The sequence below is a fragment of the Hydra vulgaris genome, chromosome 13 (genome assembly GCF_038396675.1).
Source record: "Hydra vulgaris chromosome 13, alternate assembly HydraT2T_AEP".
Taxonomy (NCBI): domain Eukaryota; kingdom Metazoa; phylum Cnidaria; class Hydrozoa; order Anthoathecata; family Hydridae; genus Hydra; species Hydra vulgaris.
In genome coordinates, this window is record NC_088932.1 from 24969451 (window position 1) to 24995857 (window position 26407).

Below are 26407 nucleotides of genomic sequence, written 5' to 3' on the forward strand. Positions count from 1 at the left end.
TATTATTTCTCAATAAACTTTTTTCTGTAAAATGTGTACATAAACTAGACAAGAACTGTAAAGCACCTGACTGAAGATTGCGAAAATTTGAGCAGCTGTAGCGCGTTGCTTCAGAACCTAACAATCCGTGGTTCAACGCCACCTCTAGCCAAGTTTTATAACATCGGTAAGGAAGGAGGCTTGAACTTTCTTTCAAATGCTCTTCCACGGTGCTCTGCGATAAGACCGTAAGGACTTCTTGGGGCACCTAAAATAAATAAATTAAAAGAAAAAAAAAAAAGATTATTGCTCAACTTTCATTTTTTTTCCCCCAAAAGCTTTGATATCATGTTTTATTGCAAAACCAAGACCAAAGACTCTAATTAAATCACTTGATTAACTTTATCAATCACATTTGAGCAGCTAATATACAGAGTTAACATTTTCCTTCAAATAAATATTTTTCTTTAAAAAGCTGCTGCATAAATTACGAAGGTCATTGTCTAGTGACTCAATGAAAAACGGCACTATTGGATTGTCAGTTTGAAAAATGATTAAGAAATAATTTAATGATGTTATGATTTTCTCAAAAAATCTAAATTTCAGACTAAAAAAGTAGCAGTTGTTAGACATTGACACTCAGCTCCACGGAAATGAGGCTCATTAAATTTATTTTTATATTAGATATTATTCAAACAAGAAATAATAAATTTGAATGAATTTTTTATATTGTCACTATAAAGATGAAAATAATTTTAAATTGGTTTTACTAGTTTTTTTTTTAAATAAAGCGAGCTGGTCCGATTAAGGAATCAAAATGTTCCGATTTAGGAAACCGGTTGCCTTGATTGGAATAAAATGGTGTCTTGACAAAACAAAGTTTATTTTCAATAACGATGGAATCGATCAAGTCGATTTACGGTTAAAAGTATAGTAGAATTGTCTGTTTATATGAAATAAATCATTAACGTTTTCTTAGTAAAAACCATTTTCAGTTAAAATATATTTATTCCTTCCCAGCGGGCATTTGTTTTTAAATGTATTTTAAACGTCTTCTAAACATTCTTACGAAAAGAACTTTAAAAAACGTTTAAAAGATATTTAGAACGTAACTTTGAAAAACAAATACCCGTAGGGTTAGTTGTTCCAATTTCGGCAACTCCCCCATATCTATTTTACCTAACAAGTGCAGTTTTAAACGCTTTAGGTAACTTCTTATAATAAAAACTTCTTATAATAAAAACTTATAATAAAAATCTTATAATAAAAACCTTTGTACCCAGACAAATACCAGTTAATGACCCCTCAGATCCACATTACCCTAAAATGAATTATGGTGATTCGTTTTTACCAATTTTCATTATGTGTTTTTGTAAATATGTTATGCTTGAAGTAAATTGTAAAAACGCTAGAGAATCTGTAGATTTGTAAAGTATTCATATAACCGATGCTCTATGAAAACCCAAAACTTATTTTTCATTCTGATTAAGAAGATTTTTTAATTATTTTTAATCAGAATGAAAATAAGTTTTTTAATCAAAAGATTAAAAAACATTTTATTAGTTTTAGTTTTAATACTAGAGTTTTAGAGATTTTTTTTTCGTTTGAACTTTTTCAAGCAGAGTTTATATGCGAATAATGCAGTATTAGCATATGCCTAACTAATATTATCCATTAAAACCTAAGACTTTTTGAATTTCTTTCATGTAATTAATATTAACTTATAAAATGATTTGTTTTATAATCAAGATAGTTTAAAAAAATAACTTCTAATTGGAGCAAAGAATGTAGGCATTAGAGCTTGAGACCTAGTAAAATATTAAAATTTTGAGCTATTCAGCGTTTATGTTAGCAAAGTTTTAGTATATTAGCAATCTTTTACCAAAGGACACATTCTTTTAAAACAAAAATTAATTTTTTAAAAATATTAAAGAGCAAAGATCTTTGTTAATAGTTTGCGGAAAAAATAAAACACAATTCACCAACCGATTTTACATATTTTACATTTATAAATGAATAAAAAAAAAGCACAAAAGCCATTCGTATTTAAAAAGTTAATGCTATAAAAGCTGTCTGCATATGATGAAACCTTTACAATGAAACTTTATACAATTATTTTTAAAAAATAAAACAATTTTTTATTCTAGACATTTAAATTCAAGAAACTATATATATATATATATATATATATATATATATATATATATATATATATATATATATATATATATATATATATATATATATATATATATATATATATATATATATATATATATACACACATTTACCAAACATATAATGTATATAAATTAAATAAAATAGTTTATCGACTAACTGGCTCCGGCTTCTTTAACCGTTTGCGCAGTTCTTTCGGAAGTTTCTCATGGCAGCGCAAACACAAAGGTTTCATATCAATTTCTTGAAATTTGCTCCTAATAAAAAACAAAAACTTAATGCAAAAGTTAAGGTTAATGAAGTTTGTTTAATTTTTTTCCATTTTAAAAAGTTGCTTGATTACTGATACGATCAAAAAATTATAAACAAAACACAAATATAAAAAAGCGGACACCAGATTTTTGAATCTAAATTTTTTAAAATCATTAAATTAAAAAAGTTTAAATCTAAAAACTCAGTCAACAAAATCTAAAACTTAGTTTAAAAAATTACTTCAAATTTCGACTTCTGGTTCTCACTTTCTATTTTAGGAAGAATATTACAATTAAACAGACGGTGTTGCAACATTCTCCTTTACGTTCTCCTAATTTTTTCATCAGATTTCATGAGCAAACATGGGTTGATAATTGTTTCACTTCTGAACCATTTTTTTCATAAATGGTATATAGATGACATAATCGCCATCTTTAATTCTTAATATAAAGCACAAGAACTTTTTAATCAGCTTAAAAATTTTAAATTTACGATGAAAAAAGAACAAGAAAACAAGATTGCTTTTTAAGATGTACTTAATAAAATAATTTAATTCCTTTTTGAGATATATTATTTTGATGGTTGCAAAGACTTATATAGGTCTTTTACAACAATTTTTTAAATATTGTTCTTTCTTGTTACAAATTTGGTCTAATACGTTGTTTGACACACAAAATTAACAATACTTGACTGGGATTTGATAAAGAATTTTTTTGTTTTACAAAACAATCAACTTCTACAAAAAATTATTGACTATGAAATTAAATCATATATTAATAAGATAATATATTATCAAATTTTCTAGCTTTGTAAACAACTCAAATATCAGATATTTCCATTATTTAGAATTTACTATAATTATACAATAATGTAAAATCAGAAAATTTTTTCATAAATATTTCCAAGATGTTCTCATAAAATTAATGTTTACTATTAATAAAATGCAAAATAATTTTTGTTTAAAAGATTCACTTTCTAAGATACTTAAATCTCACAAATTAAATCCACAAATTTTCTTGAGCTAGCTGCCAGTTTATATAGGAAAAACCTCTTGAAATTTGACAACTTGAATGAATACCTCATGACTGATGTACAATTCTATGTGTATAAACATTTAAATACATCAATTAATTGCAAAAAACTAATTGTGATTCTTTTGAGGTTTTGGGTACTGCTCAAACCAAACATGAATCAAAAATAAAAGAAGGACTCTACATAAAATTAGAAAATTCCTCACTTGATAAAAAAATTCTCACTATACTATTGACTTATCTATAAAACAGTTTTTTTTTTTAATTTTAGTTATATTGATTGGTTATTTACCAAAATTATTTTTAGAATCATTTTTATATGTTTATTATGTGTATTTTGTTCCGTTAATATTTCTCTGTAAAGTCTTCTATTTATAATATTTATTCCAAAGTTTTAAATGTAAAATTAAATCTAAATTAAAATAAAATGTATTAGGGATATGAACTTTTAAATAATACATTTTCTCTGTAATAAGTCTATGAATTTTTACCAAAAAATAATTAAAAAAAACACCCAGCCTCACAAGATTTTCAAAAAAGGTCACCCCCAAATAAAAAACTATTGTTGTGACTTAATATAATGCAGCAGGCAGTGGAACTTTGTATGTAGTTCTAGATTTGTGTAGATTGACGTAGAACACTCTAGATATGTGTAGAATAATGTAGATAGTTCAAACCATGACTATATATGGGTTTTATGCACTAGTTTTTGTTGTTGTTGTCGAATGACTAATTGATAAGGTTAAGAAATTAATATAGAGAAAAAGATTATCTTTTAATTTAGACAAATTAATTAAGCAGATATTTTTTGGTGATTATAACATACTGTTACTTATGCACCTGCTATACTGAAATATGTAAAAATATATGTATTGCACAATTTACATAAATTACACATAACATTGAAAGCAATTAATGATTATTGAGTACATATTTATTACTTATTATATTTATATATTTATTTACTTTTGATTTTTTATTTTTAGAGCTAATATAAATTTATAGAAAATGTTGCAAAAAAAAGTTTTAGCACTGAACAAGACCATTTGGGCCAAAAATCTGATGAAATTTCAGCAGTTGCATAAAAGAAGGGGCACCGTGCCTTCACAAGTATTTTCACTCAAAGAAAAATGCAGAGCAGCACTTAAAAGGAAAGAAGCTGGGCAATACTAGTTTCTTAGAGCTGAAATTAAAGGAAGAAAGGAAAGAATTGCAAAAATTTCTAAAGAAATTCAAAATTTATGGAATAATAAACTAAATTTTCTTCTAGTCTCCGATCAAGTAACACAAGCAAAACTTACATGTGATTTAAAAACTTATGATGAATGTTTTTAACAAGGAAAATATGACACATTAGACAATCTGTTTGATACCACAAAAGCTAACAAAGTATGGTTGTCAGCTGAAGATAAACAACTCTATTATCTACAAGTAGAAAGTCGAGGAAAACTTGTTTATGCCACCTGTAAAGAAGCAGGCAAGGAAACAATTCATCCTTCCAAGAGAAGACCATCGTCATCAGTATCATACAATATCTTATTTAATGATAAAGAGTCAGATAAGCTTGAAGTTATAGTATCAACTTCTGCTTAACAGTATCAACAAGAAAAGCTGCTAAAGTTTGCAAGCAACTGGCACTCGATGGTATTCAACTGGCACTCGATGTTATTAACATTGCAAAGCCCAGTCTACCCAGAGTTTATAAGTTAGTATTTAAGGAAGCTTCTAAGCTGAAAAAAGAGATGGTGAAAAATTAAATACTGAACAGTATTTGATTTTCCATCATCTCTTTCTTCAACTAGAGATAACACTGGTAAAATGAATGGTGTTGTTGTAAGACTTAATATTAATAATAAGCGGGAGCGATCACTCTTGATTACTGACCACAGAAAGATTTTTTAGACGTTTTGAGAACATTTAAGTTTATGTACATTTCCACGTTTCTCTGCAAAACAATTATGAAGTTAATTCTTTTACATGAATTTAAAAAATTTTTGTTTTATGGACATACATGGAAACATACATAAACTTAAATGTTCTCAACACATCTTGGAGCGGAAGAATAAAGAGAATATTCGCAAACACTAAAAACCCGCCAAATTACGAACAACTAATTCTATTGGTTCAAAAAATACGCTGACTAAGCAAAATAAAGTTCTAGAGTATTCTGTTGAAATGTTTTAAAAATTGTATTATTCAAGATTTGTCAAGTTTTGAGATTTCTAGCATAAATTGTTTTAAGAATATATTATCAAATGACTTATTAATTTAATACTATGGCTCATTCTCGAAGCCACATCTGCAAAACTGTTAATCTTTTAAACCATTATAATGTGTTTACAAAAAATAAGTGTTTTGAATATATTTTTTAAATTGTGAAAGTTTTGAAAGTTTATTATATATTAAAGATTATATTAGTATATTCTTATTTTTTATTTAAAAAGTATGTATTTTTTATGTAAATGTAATTTTGTTGATCTGTTTAATCTTTAAAAGCAATTTTTACAATTTATTTTGTAAACAAAAAGACTTTCAACAATAATTGTGTTCTCAATGAAATTATTAATAATCATCAAAGTTAATAAAACTAATTATAAAATAAGCATACAAGAAGTTTCTGGTTACTAAACACAAACATGCATACAAAGTAACTCGCGGGTGTACAAGCACTGCGCCTGAGGTAACGACAGAACACAAATAAATAAATATATCATTAAAAAAGAAAAGTTTTTATGTTCTTAGATATTGGTTTACTAACCAATATCTAAGAACATACATTTTCGCTTCGGTTGCCATTCTTACAAACTTGTTATACTTAAACTCAAAGTTACTTTTTTCTGTTTTAAATACTAATTAAAATTAAAAAGCCTACTCACTAAACATCATCAGCGGTATTGTTAAGCAGTTCTGCTTCCTCTTCATAAAGTATTTTTAACCTTTTAAGTTGATTTTTATCTAGTTAACTTAATTCCGACAGTAACTCAATGATTTAATTATTTCATCTTACTAAGAAGAATTGTTTCAAATATGTTAAACTTTTCAAATTACGAAAAAAAATAAACTTTTTTATTTATAAATAAATTCAGCTTAAATAAAACTAAAACTAATGTTAGTTTTATTAGAATCTTGTTGGACTTTTTGGGCCAGGGGCTATTTTTATTTTAGAGGCCTTATTTATGTGCCACAGCATTAAAATAACTAAAAAAAAATGTCTTCTTGACTATTTTAGGGCCCTTTATTATTATTTTTAAATTTACCTACCCAAGGCCGAGAAGGCCGCTGCAGATGAGGAGGCTACTCAATTATGGTTATATCCCTCTCTCAACCCTATAATTCCAAAACATGAACCTTAAAGAACAAGGCCGCTGCACAGAGAAACAAGTTAAGGGGTCCGAGGCTATAGCCCCCTTTAACCCCACCCATTTATATAAAAAATGTCGCTTAATTTTATAAAAAAATTATAAAAGAGCAATGTTTCGAAAATATTTGTTCTAAATTTAATTTATTTTGCTTTAAGTTTTTTCACGAAAAAAGTTTTTTTTTTCCTAGTTTTTTTTTTTTTGTAATTGTCTCACATCCAGTTAATCTTTTTTGCACTATTTTTTTGTTTTTTGAAATGCTCTCAAAATGACTAAAAATTACGGCCAATTTTTTGCAACTAAATATTATTTCCGTGGTCAGTAATAGAGAGTGATCCCCCCCCCCCCATTTCCTGACCAAGCCTGATTTGGGGGTAAATTTTTTTCAAAAGATATTGAAATAATTATCTGCTTCTTTGGTTTTGAGTAACTATTCATCAAACTGAGATACAGGAACATAAGGTTGTAAAAAAATTAAATCTTTAATATGTATACATATATATATATATGTATGTATATATATATACATATTTATATATATATATGTATATATATATATATATATATATATATATATATATATATATATATATATATATATATATATATATATATATTATATAAAGCTATTTTACAATAAAAAGATATTGAAATAATTATTTGATTCTGTGGTTTTGAGTAACTGGTCATCACACTGACATACAGGAACACACGTGTGTAATCTCGGGATGCCTTTAATATGTATATATATATATATATATATATATATATATATATATATTAAATAAAGATTTTGTACAATATAAAGATATTGAAATAATTATTTGTTTTTTTGGTGTGTGTGTGTGTGTGTGTGTGTGTGTGTGTGTGTGTGTGTGTGTGTGTGTGTGTGTGTGTATAAATCAATTAAACAAATCTTTATAATAAAATTTGATATTATTTAATCTTAGTCCTGTTTTCTTGAGCTACAAAAATTTAAGCTCAAAAAATTTTTGTAGTCTGTGTAATCTATGAAGAATCCATAAAAATCTTTTAAAATTGCAAAAATAAAATTAAAAAAAAAACCTCAACTTTTCTAGGACGAGCAATTCTGGACAAAAATTATGCTATCCAATTTAAATTTTTTAATGACTATTTTGTTACTTGTTATTTTCGATCCAATGTTTATAAACACATAAAAGATAACTTACTTTAAGGTGAGTTTCATGTTGCAACCATTGCAGGTGAAATGTTGCACACAAAAACATTTATTTAATGCTGTCACAACTAGAAAAGATCATTCTTATACTTCAATAAAATATGAAAGAAAGTTATTACAAATATAAAGTTATGAAATAACAACAAAATGTACTAAAATTGTTTGTTTACTTTATAAAAAAAATTGCATAAAAAACCACCAATCAAGCGTTGATTTTATATTATCATTATATATATTTTTATATTATCATTATATTGTTTTATAATAAAGCACAAATATAAAGTATAAAAGAAAAAATATGAGACTTTCAGGTTTTAGATTTCTTTTAAAAACTAAAACATTTTTTACAAAGTATTTAGTTAAATACTTTATTAGTTGTTCAAACTAAAATAAGAGTTTAAATAATAGCACTGTGGTTTCAATAAAAACACCAGTCGTTGCATAAAGAGTTTAAATAATAGCACTGTGGTTTCAATAAAAACACCAGTCATTGTATAAAGAGTTTAAATAATAGCACTGTGGTTTCAATAAAAACACCAGTCGTTGCATAAAGAGTTTAAATAATAGCACTGTGGTTTCAATAAAAACACCAGTCATTGTATAAAGAGTTTAAATAATAGCACTGTGGTTTCAATAAAAACACCAGTCATTGCATAAAGAGTTTAAATAATAGCACTGTGGTTTCAATAAAAACACCAGTCATTGTAAAGTCATTGTAAAAAATAAACTATTAAACAAGCAACATAAATCTTACCATCTCTTGTAATAGCACGATTGCATATAAAGCAAAGGTCGCCAAACAACTAATAATAATTTATAGAAGAAATCATTATTTTTTTATAAAATATTATATTTATTTATATATAATATTATATTTAAATATAATATTTTATCTAAAATTAACCATCTACCTGATTAAAATGTGTTTCACAATAAGCAAGACCATTTCTCTCATAATGCCGATTACCATAGAATGGCTTTTCACACTTAGCACAACAAAAATGCTGCAGCAAAGGTAAAAAAATATAATTAATTTTTGAACACAAAATAGTTATGAACATGAAAAATAAAAAACATAATACCACCACAGAATCATGTTTCTACACAAAATTTTAAGTTCTGCTTATTAAGTAAAAATCTCAAAACTTTACAGGGTATATAAAAAAAAACTTGCATCGACATGCCACTGCTTGCCAATAGCATTAACAACTCTCTCATCTTCAATTGGTTGGCTAAATTAACAAATAGTTTTTAAGAAATTGAAATCCATAAAAAACATTATAAAACAATTAGGCACAATTTAAATAATTTTATAAGATTACCCACCGACAAGCTCCGCATATTGGTATTCCCATTTTATCATGACATCGAAGACAAAATAATTCATTGTTTCGCTTACGACAAGTTTCATCAAGCTCTTTTCTAAATAAGACAAAATAAGTCATTAATTAAAACAATAGACAATTAATTCATATTGCAAAAAATTAAATATAAAAACAATGTCTTCATACCCGCATTCATAGCAGTTGTAATGCCATGGGTGGACAGGATCTCCCATATAAACAATATGTTTACCTTCTTCAATATATGTGTGACATTTATGACACATAAACCTACCACCTTTTGATTTCTCATTTGCATTACAACGTTTGCAAAGAGCTCTAGATTTAAGATATATAAAACTTTATGTCAATTGAGTGTGTATAGTATTGTATAGAATAAAAAGAAGAATTAAAGTCAATATGTCAATTAAATTTATGTCAATATGTCAATTAAATTTATGTCAATATGTCAAAATTTAAATGACAAAACTTTAATTCTTATTCTGGTTCATGATGGTTCAAGATGGAACTCATGAGTAGTATTCTAATGTATTCTTGTGAATGAGGCACAGATAGAGTGCACGCAAAGCTTCTAACCAAGGTACAAAGTTCAATCCAACTTGCTACTTAGATACTGCCACAGACACCTTTTATTTTAACACTTATAGATTTACAAATTGAGTAAGAACTCAATTTGTATAAGCATTTTTTTAAATCAAACTGAAAATGATTCTAACATTTATGAAATCAATAGTAACACAGCGTATTAATAATCTTATTGATCTTTTTTTTGTTTGTTTGTTCTAAAAGCTTTGATGAGCTTATGAACTGGATGACTTATGACTGTCAATACAGGAGGAGGATGAATTTTGCAATTTAGAAAACAATATTTTATCAATATTAGGAACCAATAAAAAAGGTTTCAGACCAAAAACTACCTTTGGTGAAAAACTAGAAATAATTATGAGAAAAAAAACTAGAAATAGTTTAAAAAATGTTTAAATCGATATTGAACTCATTCTTCACTTTTATAGTAAATTTGTAATGAATGAGATCTACTGTTACTCACAATTAGGGTCAGCATTCAGCAATGTCTACCTAAAAGTGTGTGAGGTTGGCAGTTTTTGCCGACCATTTTTCTGCATTAACCCTCTGCTTGTCATGAAGCTAAATTTATGGTAAATAGATATATTTATTGATGCTTCAACTAACTCATTAGAAACTAAATGTTATGACAAAAGAGGAGAGAAATGTTAACAAAATTTCACCAATTGTAGCATTTTTTTTTCGAAGTCATCCATCATAACACAGAGACCATCTAACAAAATCGATGCTAATTAGCAGAAAACAAAAAAGAAAAATATGAAATATTAGAAAAAAGTCTTAAAAATTCTTAATAATATATGTATACATAAATACATAAATGTAATTACAAATAATTATAGTGTTAGTTATAGATTTTTCGAGAAAAATCTACAACTAACAATTCCTAAAGATTAAAAGACCAAAGCTTTTCTCTTTAAATAATATAAACTTAACATTTATCTTCAATTTAAGGTATATAACCAGGATAGATTTTATTTTGGACACCCTAACCTGCATATCCAATCAAAAATAAAAATACAATATCATCAATCAAAATATAATACTTAAATTTAAAAAGCTTTCTGATACAGTGCAATAAGTTTGATTTATTTTGAAAACATATTTATTTGAAAAATTTAATAATTCAACCTAAATAAACTTTTTTTGAATTTTTAATGTTTTTCAAATTAAATCAAATAGTTTGCATTTTAGTTTTTAAAGAACAAATTCAATTAAAAAAAATTAAATTTGCTTGCGGTATTTAAAAGAAAACAGTTAATTGTAGGTTAACAGTTTAACAGTTGGTTAATTGTAGTGTTTTTTAATTGACCTAAATAACACATCATAAAATGGAGTGTAGATCCAAAAATTAAAACTAAAATAGTCTTATTTACCAACTTTATTTAGTTTTTTCTAAAATTATAAACTAAATGAAATCAAATTACATGCATTTAAAACTAAATGACATTATTTAAAAATGTTTGTTAAAAATTACCTTCCAGCATTTTTAACAAACCCAGCATCTGCTAAAACATCATCACATATCTCACATCGGAAGCAATCAGGATGCCAATTGGAATTTACAGCTTTAATGACCCTTCCAATAATGTACTCCTTACAGCCTCTGCAACAAGGAGCATACAGTTGCTGGAAATCGTATTCACAATATTGACGACCATCAAACTAAAATATTTTTAATTAACTTTTGGTTTAAAAAAACAACTTTGATGTTATATTAAACTTTATAATTATACTTTTTTTTGTTTTTATATTTTGATATTATATTTTAACATTATACTAGCAAGATGCTTTAACATTTTTGTTATACAAAATATCACTATAGTCAAATAGTACTTTATATTTAGTACTACAGTTTTTTTTGTGTGTAAAACCTGCCATTTTAAAATCGCTGTTTCAAAAATGGCAGGGCTCATGACAATAACAACAACAATTTTATTATTTTCACTATGTTAATTATGCTTCTCAAATTACATAAGAAATTTTTTTTTTTAAAAAAAAACTACATTATACTGAGCACTTACTTCATAAAAAACACCATCTTCAAATGGTCGAAAACATTGAGCACACCTATAAACATAAAATCAAAATTTAGAATTCATATTTCTAATAATTACAATATGAAAATATTTATAAGAGATTATTTATAAATATTTAATATTTTATTCATTTGATACCTATAATATACTATTAAAACATTTTGTTTTCATTTTAATTATCTAAAATGTGGTAAATTTAAAGTTAAACTATACTTTATGAAAGAATTTTTTAAAAAGATATGGAACTATTTATCAAGGAATTTTTTTAAAAAAGGAAATTCTTTCAAGCTCACTTGAGTTTAACCAGCATTTCTTGATTTTACTAAAATTCAGAATCTAAATTGATTTTTTGATTGAGGAATTCAAAAACACTACTCTAAAAACTTGATAGTATTAAGAAATGCCTTTTTTATCCAATTTTATTTACAACTATTGACTGGTAAATTATTGATTTTTGGAGCTAAAATAAAGACTGTCACCTAATATCCCTGGGGAAATGTTGATTTTCATGGCTCAAATTAAATGAATCATTTTGCTTTTTGTGTGCTTGTGAATCATGAATCATATTGCTGCTTGTGAATCATGAATCATTTTGCTTTTTGTGATAGTGAAAATATTTTTTAAAGAAAAAGTTTTTTTTTTTTAATTTCTTTAAATTTGCATGAAAGCAAATAATTTCCCACATTTTATATATAAAGTACTTTACACTAAATTACCTATACAGTAAAACAAAACAACACTAAGTTACTAAACTTAATTAATAAATATACTTTATATGCTCAAAGGTATTTATTTGCAAAAGTTAGCCATAGCAGTGTTTCTTTTTATACCTAATATGTTTTTAACGCATAAAAAGCTTTAAAGTAAAATTATTTTAACAAAAAATTTCAAATAGAATATGAACACATAACTATTCTTTTTATATTTTCATTTTATTAATAGCGATATCAAGATAAAACATTTTCTATAAATACACAAAATTTATTTAGGAATTCATTTTAAAAAGAAGTCTATTCGAACAAAAGAATTTTAGTCTTCTATAATTTGAAAGTTTTAATGTGCCCTTTCTATAATAAAAAATTTAATTAAATGGAAACTGCAATGATGCCCGTAATACCTTATGGCTTAGCAGGGGGAGATGGGAAGGGGATCATTCCTAAAAATCAAACATAGATTAAGATACAGTAAAAATATCAGATTTAGAAAATAGTGCAAATGAGGCGGAAAATTTAAAAACATTTTTATTAGTTAAATATTTTTTGTAAAAGGGTCATTATTTATTGTTTCTATAATATAGTCTAAAAAGTAGAAACATTCTATTGCAAACATTAACTCTTTTACTACCAGCCATTTTAACAAAAATCTTTTTTTCGCTGCAACCACACATTTTTTTGAGTAAAATTAGAATAAATTTGGATGGCATAACATTGACAACTAATTAAAACTTGAATAGTAAATCTTTTTAAAAGCATAACAAACTAAATATCAATAGAAAGCTAAACAAATGAACTTTTTAATTAAATAAGTTTTTAACCTGAATCATTGAACAATAAGAAATGCAAAGTGCTTAAAACCATTGTTTTTATAAATAGTAACTAAAACATTTCAACAAACAACAAATCAAAAACAAAATTATTTAATGTATAAATGAATGTTTTTCTTCAAAATACTTTTGTAATTAGTTAGCTACATACTTATTCACTTATTCAAGTCAAATTTTACAGTGTTAATGCTGCTTTATTTAAGAACTAAATTAAAGGGGTTTTTTCATCAAGGATTACTCAAGATTTTTTGACTTTGTCAGTGGCTTGCAGTAGTGAAAGAGTTAAACAAGTGAAATAAAAACTAAATTATAAAAAATAGAAATTTCAGAAATTAATTATTCTGTTCAAAATATTTTTTTTTCAAAAAAAAAAAAGAAAAAAGAAAAAATTAAATTTAAGCATATACTTGGACTTATTAAAATATATTCACTTATGAAAACATAATTCAACTTATTAAATCTGTCAATTTATTTTATTGCAAAACGATTTGATTGAAAAAATTGAATGAATCACATTTAAAATTTTAATAGTATGCTAAATCATTTATTAAAATAAATTAAAACAATGTAGCGAAGTTTTTTTTATATTAATGCAAGCTTTTTATATTGACAAAACTCTCAGTATTGTTTTATAGTTGTTTTGTATAGGTTTTTATATAACAATAAAAAACGCTTTTAAAATAAAATGTGTTTTATGATCAGTTTACCCATTCATACTGGCAATAAAATAAATTTTTTCCTATCCTACTTAAACAGTTAAAACATTTAAACAGTTTTTTATGACCGTTTAAAGTCATTTAAACATTGCAATGTTTACGTATTTACTTTTTCAAGTATCATGCTAAAAAAACCAACTACTAGAAGTAATATTGTAATAGTAATAAATACATTTCTTACACATATTATAATTGCAACTTAAGTTTTCAATTATATCAGTAATTTAAGCTATTTAAAACCCAGCCAAACAAGAATTTTATGAGATTATTTTTAATATGAGAGATATTATGTCATAAAAAAAAAAAAGCAATAACAACAAAATATACAAAAGATACAATTTTGTACTAGCACAACCCCATTACCGCAAAGTGGCAGACAAGGGGGGATATTTCAAATAAAATTTTTTTTTTGGAATTAGATTTTTTTTGCATTAATTTGAGCCCTGATTATTTTAACTTTATTATTAAACTGTATAATATAACTTTATCTTAGATCTACCAAAAAAAGATGAATTCTGCATTATCTTTCTAATATTTAAAATAAGCACTCAAAAACATTTTTTCACAGTTTCAAAAAATTAAACTTTGTAATGAAGGAAATAGAATTTTTCTAAAACAGTTTTTTTTAACTAAAACAAAAAAGAAAATTTCAAAATATTGCAATCCTTTTGGAACACAAGGAAAGTAAAAAAAGTGCTATAAAAGGTAATCTTACATTTATTATAGTTACAGCAGAACTAATGTTTCTGCAGCAAATGTTATAAAAAAGCAGTAGAAACTGATGGAAATTTTAGTTTGCCTGAGGAATAGGAATTAAAAAGTGTAAAAAAAATTAAGTTCGATACCTCTATAGAATCGTTTGGGATTTTACCAGTTAAATTTAAAATTGTTCAATGAAACACAGCAAAATACCAGTTGCAAAATAAAAGTTTGAAATGACTGGCTGCATTTATCCAATGTGGCCAATCATTTCAACCAACCTTAAACAAAAACAAAATTATTAAACTCCTCGTTTGTTAACAAAGCAAAGTCTTGGTTTATTGATCCTAGTAAAATTCAAGTGTAGGGTTTCTCAAACCGGGTCCCGGGGATAAAAGTGGAAGCGGGATTTCCCGAGACACCACTCTTATATCCCAGAACATTGTTTCTTTTTAACTTTACATATGATAACTGTTTGAGCTAATTCGACCAAAAATAAGAAAAATATTATTGCATTTATTTGTGTTTTATGTGTTCATATCTTATATTAAAACCTAGCACAACGAGAAATGTTATTGAAACTATCTTAAACTATCTAATTCAAGGAATGCATTGCAATTTGCAATGCGATGTTTTCTTTTTTCTCATTATCATAAAATATGAGGAAAAAAAAAAGATTTCCTGCGATGAAAACAGTAAGTTGAAATATTTAAGAATTTTTGTATTTAAAAAACTTTTTCGTCATTTAAATGCACATAAAGATTTAGATTTAAATATGAAGCGTCTACATGAAGATACTGGTTCGGAAATTAAAATTGTGCTAAAGAAAATCACATTGTTTGTCAAGCAGCAGACTATCGAGGAAATTGTGTCAAAGCTAGCAACAGTGGATGGCTTTTCAATAAATGCCATAACAAAAAGTGAATTCATTAGAAAATCATTGTCTGAAAAAAGCATGTTATTACCAAATCCATCCCATGTTATGAGCATGATAAAAAAACAATATGATTTAGCAAAACAAATTAAGGTTTTAGAGATAACAAAAGAAATATCTTGTGGGTCGCGATTTTCTTAACTGTTACATGAATACGCCTTTAAAAAATCAACATTATTTAAACGTAAATTTACACTTATTAACAAAGTTTTGGAACCTGGGATTGACTCCGATAGCTGGATCACTTCTAGCAGAAATTGTTGATCTGGTTGAAAATTAACTGTCAGATTTCACTTATCAATTAAAAAGCACATCATAGCTAGTGTCACTGACGGAGCATTCGTAATGAAAAAATTTGGACGGCAAAGTGGTATTGAGTATCAGCTGTGTTATGCCCACGGACTTTATTTGGCAGTATGTAATATTCTTTACAAAAAGTCAGACTCTTCAGCAAAATATATTGAATTTGAATCGCAGTTGCAAGATTCCAATGAAAATTTGAGTGATTACGATTAGTTTGATGATGTACTTGACTGTAATGATAAGTCATATAGCTCAACAGGTGTTACCTTTATTGATGATTTACAAAATAGCGTAAATATAGCCTTAACAATTCAGAAGGTTCGAAAAGTGGTGCTAATTTTCTGCAAATCACCTCCTAAAAATGACGTTTTACAAATCTACATAAAATCTGTTTCATAAAGTACTGAAGCTGATATTAGATGTCAAAACAAGGTGGAATAGTCTTGTTGCAATGCTAGAAAGATTACTTAAACTAAAAACATGCATACTAAAAGCAATGATCGATTTAAAAAAAGTTCTGAATATCTCTGAAGATGAATATGTAATTATGAACGCCATAACAATTTCTTGGCAACCCATAAAAGTTGGAATAGAAAGACTTGGTAGAAGTAATGCTACTCTACTTGACGCAGAAGGTGTAATGATATTCATCTTAGACGATTTGGCGGAGAAAAAAATTTGATAGCTAATAAACTGCTTCAATTTGTGCAGCAGAGAATTGAAGAACGCAGAAATGTCAATTTAATTGGACTACTAAAATTTTTAAACAACCCTATTAGTTAAATTTGGGAATGAAATATATACTCCAAACTACTCTTACCGTCAAACATGCATTAAAAGCAGCAAAAAAAATTTATACCAGGTTATACATAGAGGATGCTAGGACTAGTTCATCAAATAATGAAATAGTTGAAGTGGGTCGTGATAATTAAAGCATGGTTTCTGACCTGTCAATTCCTCAACCTGTTGCTCCAAATTTATTAGGCAAAAATATTTTGACACTTGAACAAAAATTGGATGCGACTATTTGTAATGTCAAACAAGTAGAAAAAGCAGCTCTAGAAGACATTAGCAATTTAAAAAACCTCACAAAAGAAATCAAATTTTTTGAGGCAACTGGAAAGCATAGCGAAAGTTTAAAAAGAATATACTCCACATTAATGACCATCAAGCCGACATCAATTGAATCAGAAAGAGCTTTTTCTGCTGCGGGTCTATTTATGGGAAAAATTTGTTTATGATTAAGTGACAAATTAATACGATTAAGTGAAAAACCAGTTGTTATTATATTAAAAATTATGGCGGGAAACCCAGGGATAAATAAGTTACAAACCAGGAATCCCGGGATGCTAAATTTTCTGGGAAATGAGAAATCCTATTGCGGTGGCGTTATATCCATTCCAATTGACAGAGTAATTCCTGTGATTATTGATATTTTAAACAACGATATTATCAATTTTAAAAAAACAACTCTTAGTGATATACATGAAATGACCGAACTCTGCCTCAACCAATGTTATTTTTTATACAAAAATAAAATAAGATCTATACCAAATTTGGGACCTATAGGACTGTCCTTAGTGGTTGCAGTTGCTGAAGTGTTTTTGCAGCATTTGGAAACTAAAGTTCTTATTATTGCTGAGGTTGGTCATTTTTCGCCAAAGAATTACAGAAGGTATGTAGATGATTGTCATGCAAGATTCAACTCAATACAAAATCACAATAAGTTTCTGGAGTTAGTAAATAAACAAGATCAGCAATAAAATATACTTAAGAAAAAGAAAACAATACAAAAAAACTAAACTTCTTGGATATAACTGTAACCAACACTAATAACTCATACTATGACTTCTGAATCCATTGAAAGTCAGCTATCACTAATATACAAATAAAACACACATCAAACATAAATCCAAAAATAGTTATGGGTGTTTTTAAAGGTTTCGTATCTCGTGCCATTAAAACTTGTTCCACAAAGTATCTTAATGATGAAATACAGTTTTTAGTAAACATGTTTGCAGAAAATGGACACAATAGATTAAAGTTTGAAACAACTGCCAAAACTGTATTCAGAAAACAAACAACCTTTTTAAAATAAATTATAATAAAACAGAAACAAGTAAATATACAGTTAAGCTCCATAGCTCCCAAGAATAGGTCCAAAATTTAGAAAAGAAATTAAACCTTACAAGCCAGAATAATTTTTACTACACCATCTTTGTTAAAAAATATCTTATGTAACAACAAGTCAGAGTTAATTCCCAATAGCAATCCCAGAGTTTACAAACTCACATGCTCTTGTGGCAGTATATACATTGGCAAAACAAAAAAGAAAATTTCATCGAGATACATTGAACATAAAAAAAAAGGTAAATAGGATGCATCTGGGGCAACTAAACGTGGTAGAGAATGTAATGGTATGTTTGATTGGTCACATCCGATAACTCTAGTGATAAAATCAGAGTACGACGAATGTAAAGTTAGAGAATCGCTTGAAATTAACTACACCTCAACATACCAGGAAATAAAACACGCTCCGATACTTCTTAACAGTGACAATGGTGTTAAAATTTCTACAAACAATTGGAGATCTGTTTAAAAAATTTTTTTCTAATTTTTTATTTGCGTTGTTATGTAATCTTTTATGGCTTCTTTTTAATGTCTTCTTTGATGTTTTTATGTAATATTTGTAACAGTTTTTTGTATTATATTTTAAGTCTGATGACAATCTGTGCAAAAACAGGTCGAAATATAACGAAGAAAAAATATGGTTTGTATGCAGCTGTTCTTTTCTGCTATATATATATATATATATATATATATATATATATATATATATATATATATATATATATATATATATATATATATATATATATATATATATATATATATATATATATATTCTCATACAACAAGATATGACATTGAAACATTTAAATATTTTAATTTATGAAATCAAAAAGAAAATTTCTTTAAGTGACTCTTATCACCATAAAGCGCAAATGTAAATACTTCAAGACATGTTAATAATGAGCAAAAGGATTCTATCAATGCTATGAAAAAAAACAACCTATTTCACCAGTATGTATACTTTACTGATGTAAGCTATGTCCTAGTATTCAACCATTAAAAAGTTGTTTAGTGCATGAGTTTATAGATTATGAGCTAGAAGATGTAGTATTCAAGCAATGGCAGAGTACTGAATGTTCTGCTACAATAATTGCCACTAGATAAATTTAACAATTTCTTATGTGACAGCATTGACAACCTTATCACTATTTCATTTATAGCAAAAACACAAATTAGATATTTTAAAAACTTGTATTTCTATTTGATTGATATGTATTTGCAATTCCATAAACTAAATTAACCTGTATTTTTTTACACAGGTTAAATTAGTTAATGAAAAAACAAGAGGTTGGTTTTTTCTTCTTCTGTTTTTAACACTAAAATATATTAAAATCTTGTTTTTAAAAAAATGTGTCTAAAGACTAGTTTCATTCTTCTATTAAGATCATTTTATCAGTCTTATCTTAAAAAATCTTTATATTTTTTCTTAACCTAAAGTACAAATATTTGTATTTGTATTCATATTTTGGAAAATGCGGACTGCATATACTAGTATTTGAATTTGTATTTGCAAATCTAGAATTTATGTATTTGTATTTGATCAAATGTATTTGGTCAGTGTTAACTTTTAACAATAGTAATTTATTTTCAAGAGAAAACAATTTACAAACAAAAATCCTTTTGTTATCTTTCAGAAGATATTGACCATGACACAGGGTTTGTTTAAAAAATTCAAGAAGATATAACAACATATTTTTTTAAGTCTAACCCCCTTAACCTTTACCCCCTTTGGATGCCCGTAATTATGAATGTATCCTAAACTAGTTATTAAATAACACTATATTGAAGTTTAAATTTATTAACTGTTTTAAAAAACATTCTATTTCCTTCATTACAAAATTGAAGTTTTTTAAATTTCTGAAAAGATGTTATTTTTGAGAGCTTACATTGATTAAATATTACTGAGACAATGCAGAAATCAGTTTTTTTAGTTTAAAGTTACTAAAGGGATTTTGAGTGATAGCCTTTATTTTAGTTCTGAAAATCAATAATTTACAAGTCAATAATTTTGAATAAAGTTGGATAAATGAGGTTTTTCTTGAGACTATCAAGTCCATAGAGCAGCATTTTTAAATTCCTTAAGAAAAATCAATTTAGGTTCCAAATTTTAGAAAAATCTTCTGAACCATTTACGAGATATTATTAAATGTCGTTTTTATTTTTTTAATTTTGATTCACAAGACTGCAAGCAATCACTATTAAGTTGGAAATTACAAGAAAAAAAAAATAGAGTTATAGAGCAAGGAAGCGATTGACAGAAGACTTAAAATGTTGAAAGTTATGTTGAGTCAGGAAAACATGAGGATGGGAGAGAGATCCAAAGGGAAAGTGAAATGCAGGGAAAAATACCAGACAAATAAAAGTTTTTAGAGAATGCAGGGAAAGATACAGTAAATGAGACTTTGCTGAATGACAAGTCAAGCGAGAGAGAGCTTTAGGTGATGGAGCTAGAGATAATAGCTCCTTTAAGCATCGACCATGATAGTATTTGTATAAAAGAGAAAGAGATGCAACTTTTTGATGATGGGAAAGAGGCTCAAGCTTAGCAGATAGAGCAGGTCCAAGTACGTTTACAAGTAGTTTTTTGCATAGATCATCCAGGTCATATTTAAATAATCCAGAAAATTGCTTGGATAAAATATCCGGAAAAAATTCGGAATATATTTTTCCTTTTTTTTTTTAATTTTGCTTTTGGCTGAGTTGTTTTAACTTTTTTTTACAAACTTTTCATAATTTTTCTATGATTGATGAGTGAAAAAGTTTAAAAAACAAATTTATTACAAAATATATACTTAAACTTGTATTTATGGAAAATGTTTTAGATATTCGGAAAGACTAAAAGTTTAAAATAATATCCGGAATTCCGGAAATATCCAGAAAAAGATAACCCCTGTTTTTGACTTTGTCTAAAAGAACCAGCCCAAATATGACAACAGTATTCCGTACAAACCATTGTGAGCAGGGCTGTATGAGATTTTAGCTCCGGCTGAAATCCCACCAATTTTAAAAATCCTGCTCCGGCAAAAAAATAGTAAGGCTGGCAAAATTTTAGCCGGATTTCTGAACTTTAGTCAGATATATATTACATCTTTTTTCCCATGTTTACATGTATACTTAATATTTTATTTATACAAATCAATGTTCTTTGTAATTCAATATTCTATGAACTCCATGTTTATAATGGTATCTGTATCTACATTTCTTTACAATTTGATTAGCTATGCCTGATTTCGAACAACTCAATTAAAAATTATAAAGAGAAGACACATGATATTCTGAAGCGAAGACACACGATAGAATCTGAAGTGAAGACACAAATGTGGTTAAATATATATTCAATAAAGTTACAGTGCAGAGAGTATCAATGCAAGATGAAAGTTAATCTGAGCATGCTGAGCTGCGATTGACAAAAATGAAGAAATTCCAACAAAACAAGCCAGGTTGAATAATTCTTCTACATCATCATTACTCTGACAATCTATTGATGAGATTGTTCAGTCTATGTCCCCTGGTGGCACAGCACATGAACAACAATTACAAACAGGCATTAACACTCAGCTAAGCTAGTATCTGGTAGAAATAAATAGACACGCTGATCCACTACTGTGGTGGAGTGATAACATGCAACGATGGGAAGCTGTGGTGACAGTAGCTCACATTTTATTTGCGTGCCCCACTGACAAGTTCACCATCAGACATTTGTTCAGTGTTGCTGGAGAGGTTCTCAATGATCATCAGAGTTTACTCCTGCCACGTAATGCAGCTCGCTTAATATTTCTAAAATACAATTTGAAACTGATCAAAGACATTTTAAAAAAATTATTGAAACTGAAGTTACATTACTTCACTTTCAAATTGAAAGTTTTAATCATTTATCAATTATTTTGTTATGTAATGATGCTATGTGAAATTGCATCCTTCTATTTTAATAACAACAATGGAGTTAAACAGAAAACAGTTATCACTTGGTATAGAGAACACTATCAGTGTCAAGTAGGGATGTACAGGATTTTGGCTCCTGCAATTTTGTTTCAAAACCTGGCTCTGGCCGGATTTGGAAAAATTAAATTTGGTACATCCCTAATTGTGAGCCCTAATCTATTACAGAAGTGGGTAGTAGTAGTAACAGTATCAAAAATAGCCAAACTGACTAATCTTGAAAAGGGACTTTCCAGAATAATATCAAAATAGAGAATAATCTTGAAATAGCTCAAAAGAGAATATCGAAATTGTGAAAAAAGGAATACTATCGAAAATTCAAAAAACGGAATTAAATTGAAGTTGTGAAAAAAGGAATAAAAACAAAAAGGGACTTTCCGGAATAATATTGAAAATGTGAATAATTAAGGAATAGGTTCGAAAATTCCAAAAGCAGAATAAATAGAAGGCCAGTATTTTGCGGTTTTGAATTAAAGTGCAGTAATTATACTGTATAATTGTATAATTTATTCAATATAAACTAAAAGTTCTATTAATAGAACAAAAAATATTGAATGTTGTGTTGTTGGTTATTTATAAAACGATTTAAAACAAGATGTTTTGATTTTATTTACATTTAATGTCAACAAAAAATAAAAAGTTACATAATTTTTAGTCAAAATCAATAAAAACTTACGAACCATAAAAAGTTTAAAGGATAAAGTTATTTGTAAATATGCAAAACTATATGCCAACTAAGTCATCTGTTATATGTGCAAAAAAATTTAAAGAAAAAAAATATTTTAAAACAAGGAGAGCAGGATAAAAGACCCTTTTTAATAAAAGCTTATAAACAATACCCACTCTACCTCCAAATACCATGGGAAAATAACTATTACATGTAGTCATCTGGTCATTCTGTTCCAGAATGTTTAACATTGTAAATACTAAAAAAATATTGAGCACACAATTTTAAATACATTGCTGGTATGGTATGTAGCTAACAAATGTTAAAAATTAATTATCATATTGTATTTTACAAGATGTTATTTAATAAAATTTTCATACCAGAAGTTATTGAGTATTATTATACAAGTTGCTGAGAGCTTAAATGAAAATATTTTACAAGTTGTCTATTATCTTTACATAACATTTTGTAATAGTTATAAAAATGCCCTCCATATTTATGTTGGAACACTTTCCTACTTACTTACAAAATCGTACAGAATCTGTTTGGTTTGGTTTTCGAAGAACTTAAAAAAAAATAAAGAAGAAATTAGAAAATACTGATAGATATGCATTATTTTAGTGTTATACTTCCATGCAATTATTTAAAGCATACATTATATTACCATTAAAAATTATTTGGAAAGATTTTCCATTGCTTTCTTTATTGAAAACACTTTCTGGTAATATTGACACAATAGAGTATGCAAAATTATTACTCAATATTGGCCAAAAATGTTGCAAGATAACTGTTTAATATTTGATGAAATGTATTTACGTAAATAATAAAAACTGCTTCAGTTATAAAAATTGATAGTAATTGATTGAGAAATGAAACCATTGAAACTGTGACTATTTTTTGAACAGTGCTTTTGGTGTGCAAACTTATATATTATATTGATAAGTTCTCTAACAACATTTGAGAATATTGAGTTTCTTAAAAGTTTCTTAAATTTCAAGTTTTAATACGAATTGAATTTCATTGCACATGCAAATTAAACTATTTATTGAGCATGCAAATTAACTGTTCATTTAAACTGCTGTTCTCCATTGTAGATAATGCTAACTTCGTGTAAAATTGATGTAATATTCAGGTGAAAAGTTAGAAAATATTCATCGAACTCTTAAATAAGTTTCTTATTGAAAAGTGACTTAGTATTAAAAGTTTCCTAAAATTTTCTCCTAGTACTAAAACAAAAAAAAAGTGTGATCCGAAAATCACATTTTCGATGTTAATCATTAAAATGAGTTTTCGATCTTATTCCTTTTTTATTGATTTCGATATTGTTCTACATTTGTGAACTTCGATTTAAAAACTTTTATATATTAATCTGAAAATCACATTTTCGATGTTAATCATTAAAATGGGTTTCGGTCAGTTATTTTTTGATATTAATCATTTTTTCGATCAGTTAATTTTTGATACTATTCCACTTTCCCACAGAAGTTACTGGAAATAAAGAAGAGTGATGGCCTTCGAGGATGACTTTAACAAGCGGTTAGAAAGAAACAATTTGATAATCTCAAAAACTTTCTCAGATACACCATATGAAGAAGAAGAAGAGAATGGCCATAAAATTCAAGAGTCAAATTAGAAGAAAAGTTCTTTGCAAATAGTTCAGCCTTATCCTTGGGAGAGATATTAAGTGATATTAAGATCAAATATAAGAGGTATTAAGAGGTATTAAGATCAGTCCCATGAATGAGAGATGAAATGTTAGACCTACCTTTGTTAACGACTGTCTGTTTTTCAAATTGTGTAAATAATTTGACGAACAGACACAATTTTTTTTTGTGGTGGATGATTTCATATGAAATGACCCCATGGTATTTAGGTATACATAACATTTTTGCTTGACTTGTCATTCAGCAAAGTCTCATTCCTTTACTGTATCTGTTCCTACATGCTCTAAAAACTTTTATTTGTCTAATTCATCTAGAAACTTTAAGTTTCATGCCTAAGGGCAATCATCTGCCATAAGTTACAAAATTAAAAATTAAGCATTAATTTTACAATTAGAACTAGAATTACTTTGGTGTGAATTCTAATGACTCCATGGAAACAAAATTTGATGTAAATGATTAAGGATTAATTTTCTATCAAATGAGAAAAAGAGAAATTTGTTTTCGACACTTCCAAATTATTTTTCTTCTTGTACTTAATAAATTTTCTCTTTTTTCATAACAAAATTCTCGTTAAAACAGAGACTGCAAACTTTTGATGCTGGTTTGCATTGTTTAATAATTTTTTATTAAATAAGAGGTAAAAAAATTTTCTCTATTAATTGCCTTACTTTCTTAAACAACTCAGCATCATTCCTCTACCTAATTTTATTAAAAGATTTTGAAATGGTTTGCATGCCATCATTAAATTCCAGAATATAAATAAAAGTTTATTTTGGAGTCAGTGAAACGCTCATTGAACTTCGGTTTAAAAGGTGTTTCAATGACTGACTCCATGATCAATTTACAAACTGTCAAGATCACTTAATAACATTACTAAACATTAAATAAAAACTGAGTGATACTAAGAAACTCATGTTTCTTAGCTCATTTTAAAGAAGAACGGTAAAATTGATCTAAAATTATATTTTACAGCAAAGAATAATTTATTGATCTTCATTTTTTCAATTAAAGATACCTATTTTTAAAAATTATTGTAAGCCAATAATGATACATATTTAAAAAAATTAAATAACTTAATAACTTCTAATAGCAAACAATATTAACGCTCATTTGACGAAACCTCACGCCGTTATATTATAGTCAAAACACTAACGTGGTTTTAACTCACCGAAAATAAATTCTACAGCATTTTTCATAATATATTGTATTAATTTAGCTCGAACTTAATGAAAAATAACCATAACTTCAGTAGTCAAGAAAGTATAAAGATTTAAAAATGTTTGATGTCTTATTTGCACAACTGTATAAACAAACTCACACAAAACAGTTTTCATGATAGAGAGCCCCATTTGAATTTACCATTTTTTCATCATTTTCGAATACTTCATTGCAAACATTACAAACTGATTGCCCTGAAACCAGCGCCATGTTTGACTTAAAACTAAACTTTTCAAAACAAGGAAAATATTTAAACTATTAGACATTAAACTTATCAGACCGAAACATTGCGTTTATTATTTAAGACTGGATCTGAATTAAAGGATCGCCAAGAAAACAGCAAAAAAAAGGCGCGCCACTGGGATGTAGTAATTAATAGATATATATATATATATTTTTTTTTTTATACAACTTTAATATATTTACACATCGTTACGTTACAATTACATAATATAATATAATGCAACGTAAAAAATAAAATTATATATAACATAATATTACCACGTATCATAATAAAAAGTGGTTTAACAAATATAACTAAGTATAACGTAAACTAATAGTGTTTCTTATCATAAAAACATGTTGTTGTAAAGGAAAACTCGTAAAAGTCTGAGAAGACTTATCATCGAG

The 26407-nt window shown here is 26.9% G+C and overlaps 1 protein-coding gene across 1 annotated transcript; it reads right to left on the minus strand.

Moving 5' to 3' along the window:
• Nucleotides 1–1956: 1956 nt before the first annotated feature.
• Nucleotides 1957–26090, minus strand: LOC100215143 (LIM and senescent cell antigen-like-containing domain protein 1). Its single transcript, XM_065815392.1, has 10 exons — nucleotides 25878–26090; nucleotides 11947–11992; nucleotides 11400–11587; nucleotides 9509–9658; nucleotides 9324–9419; nucleotides 9172–9229; nucleotides 8909–9001; nucleotides 8752–8800; nucleotides 7990–8065; nucleotides 1957–2414 (listed from the first exon to the last, which is right to left on the minus strand). Exons 1-10 carry the CDS (start codon nucleotides 25985–25987, stop codon nucleotides 2306–2308), a joined length of 975 nt encoding a protein of 324 aa, XP_065671464.1. The 5' UTR covers nucleotides 25988–26090; the 3' UTR covers nucleotides 1957–2305.
• Nucleotides 26091–26407: the final 317 nt, after the last annotated feature.

What these genes read in the sequence shown, in the direction of transcription:
- LOC100215143 (XM_065815392.1), bottom strand. Translation starts at nt 25,987, where the DNA reads ATGGCGCTGGTTTCAGGGCAATCAGTTTGTAATGTTTGCAATGAAGTA. An exon ending in AAGATGGTGTTTTTTATGAA is followed by an intron (nt 11,588 to 11,946) that starts GTAAGTGCTCAG and finishes AAAATATTTTAG; the next exon opens with TTTGATGGTCGTCAATATTG. An exon ending in TTTGTTAAAAATGCTGGAAG is followed by an intron (nt 9,659 to 11,399) that starts GTAATTTTTAAC and finishes TCTTAAATCTAG; the next exon opens with AGCTCTTTGCAAACGTTGTA.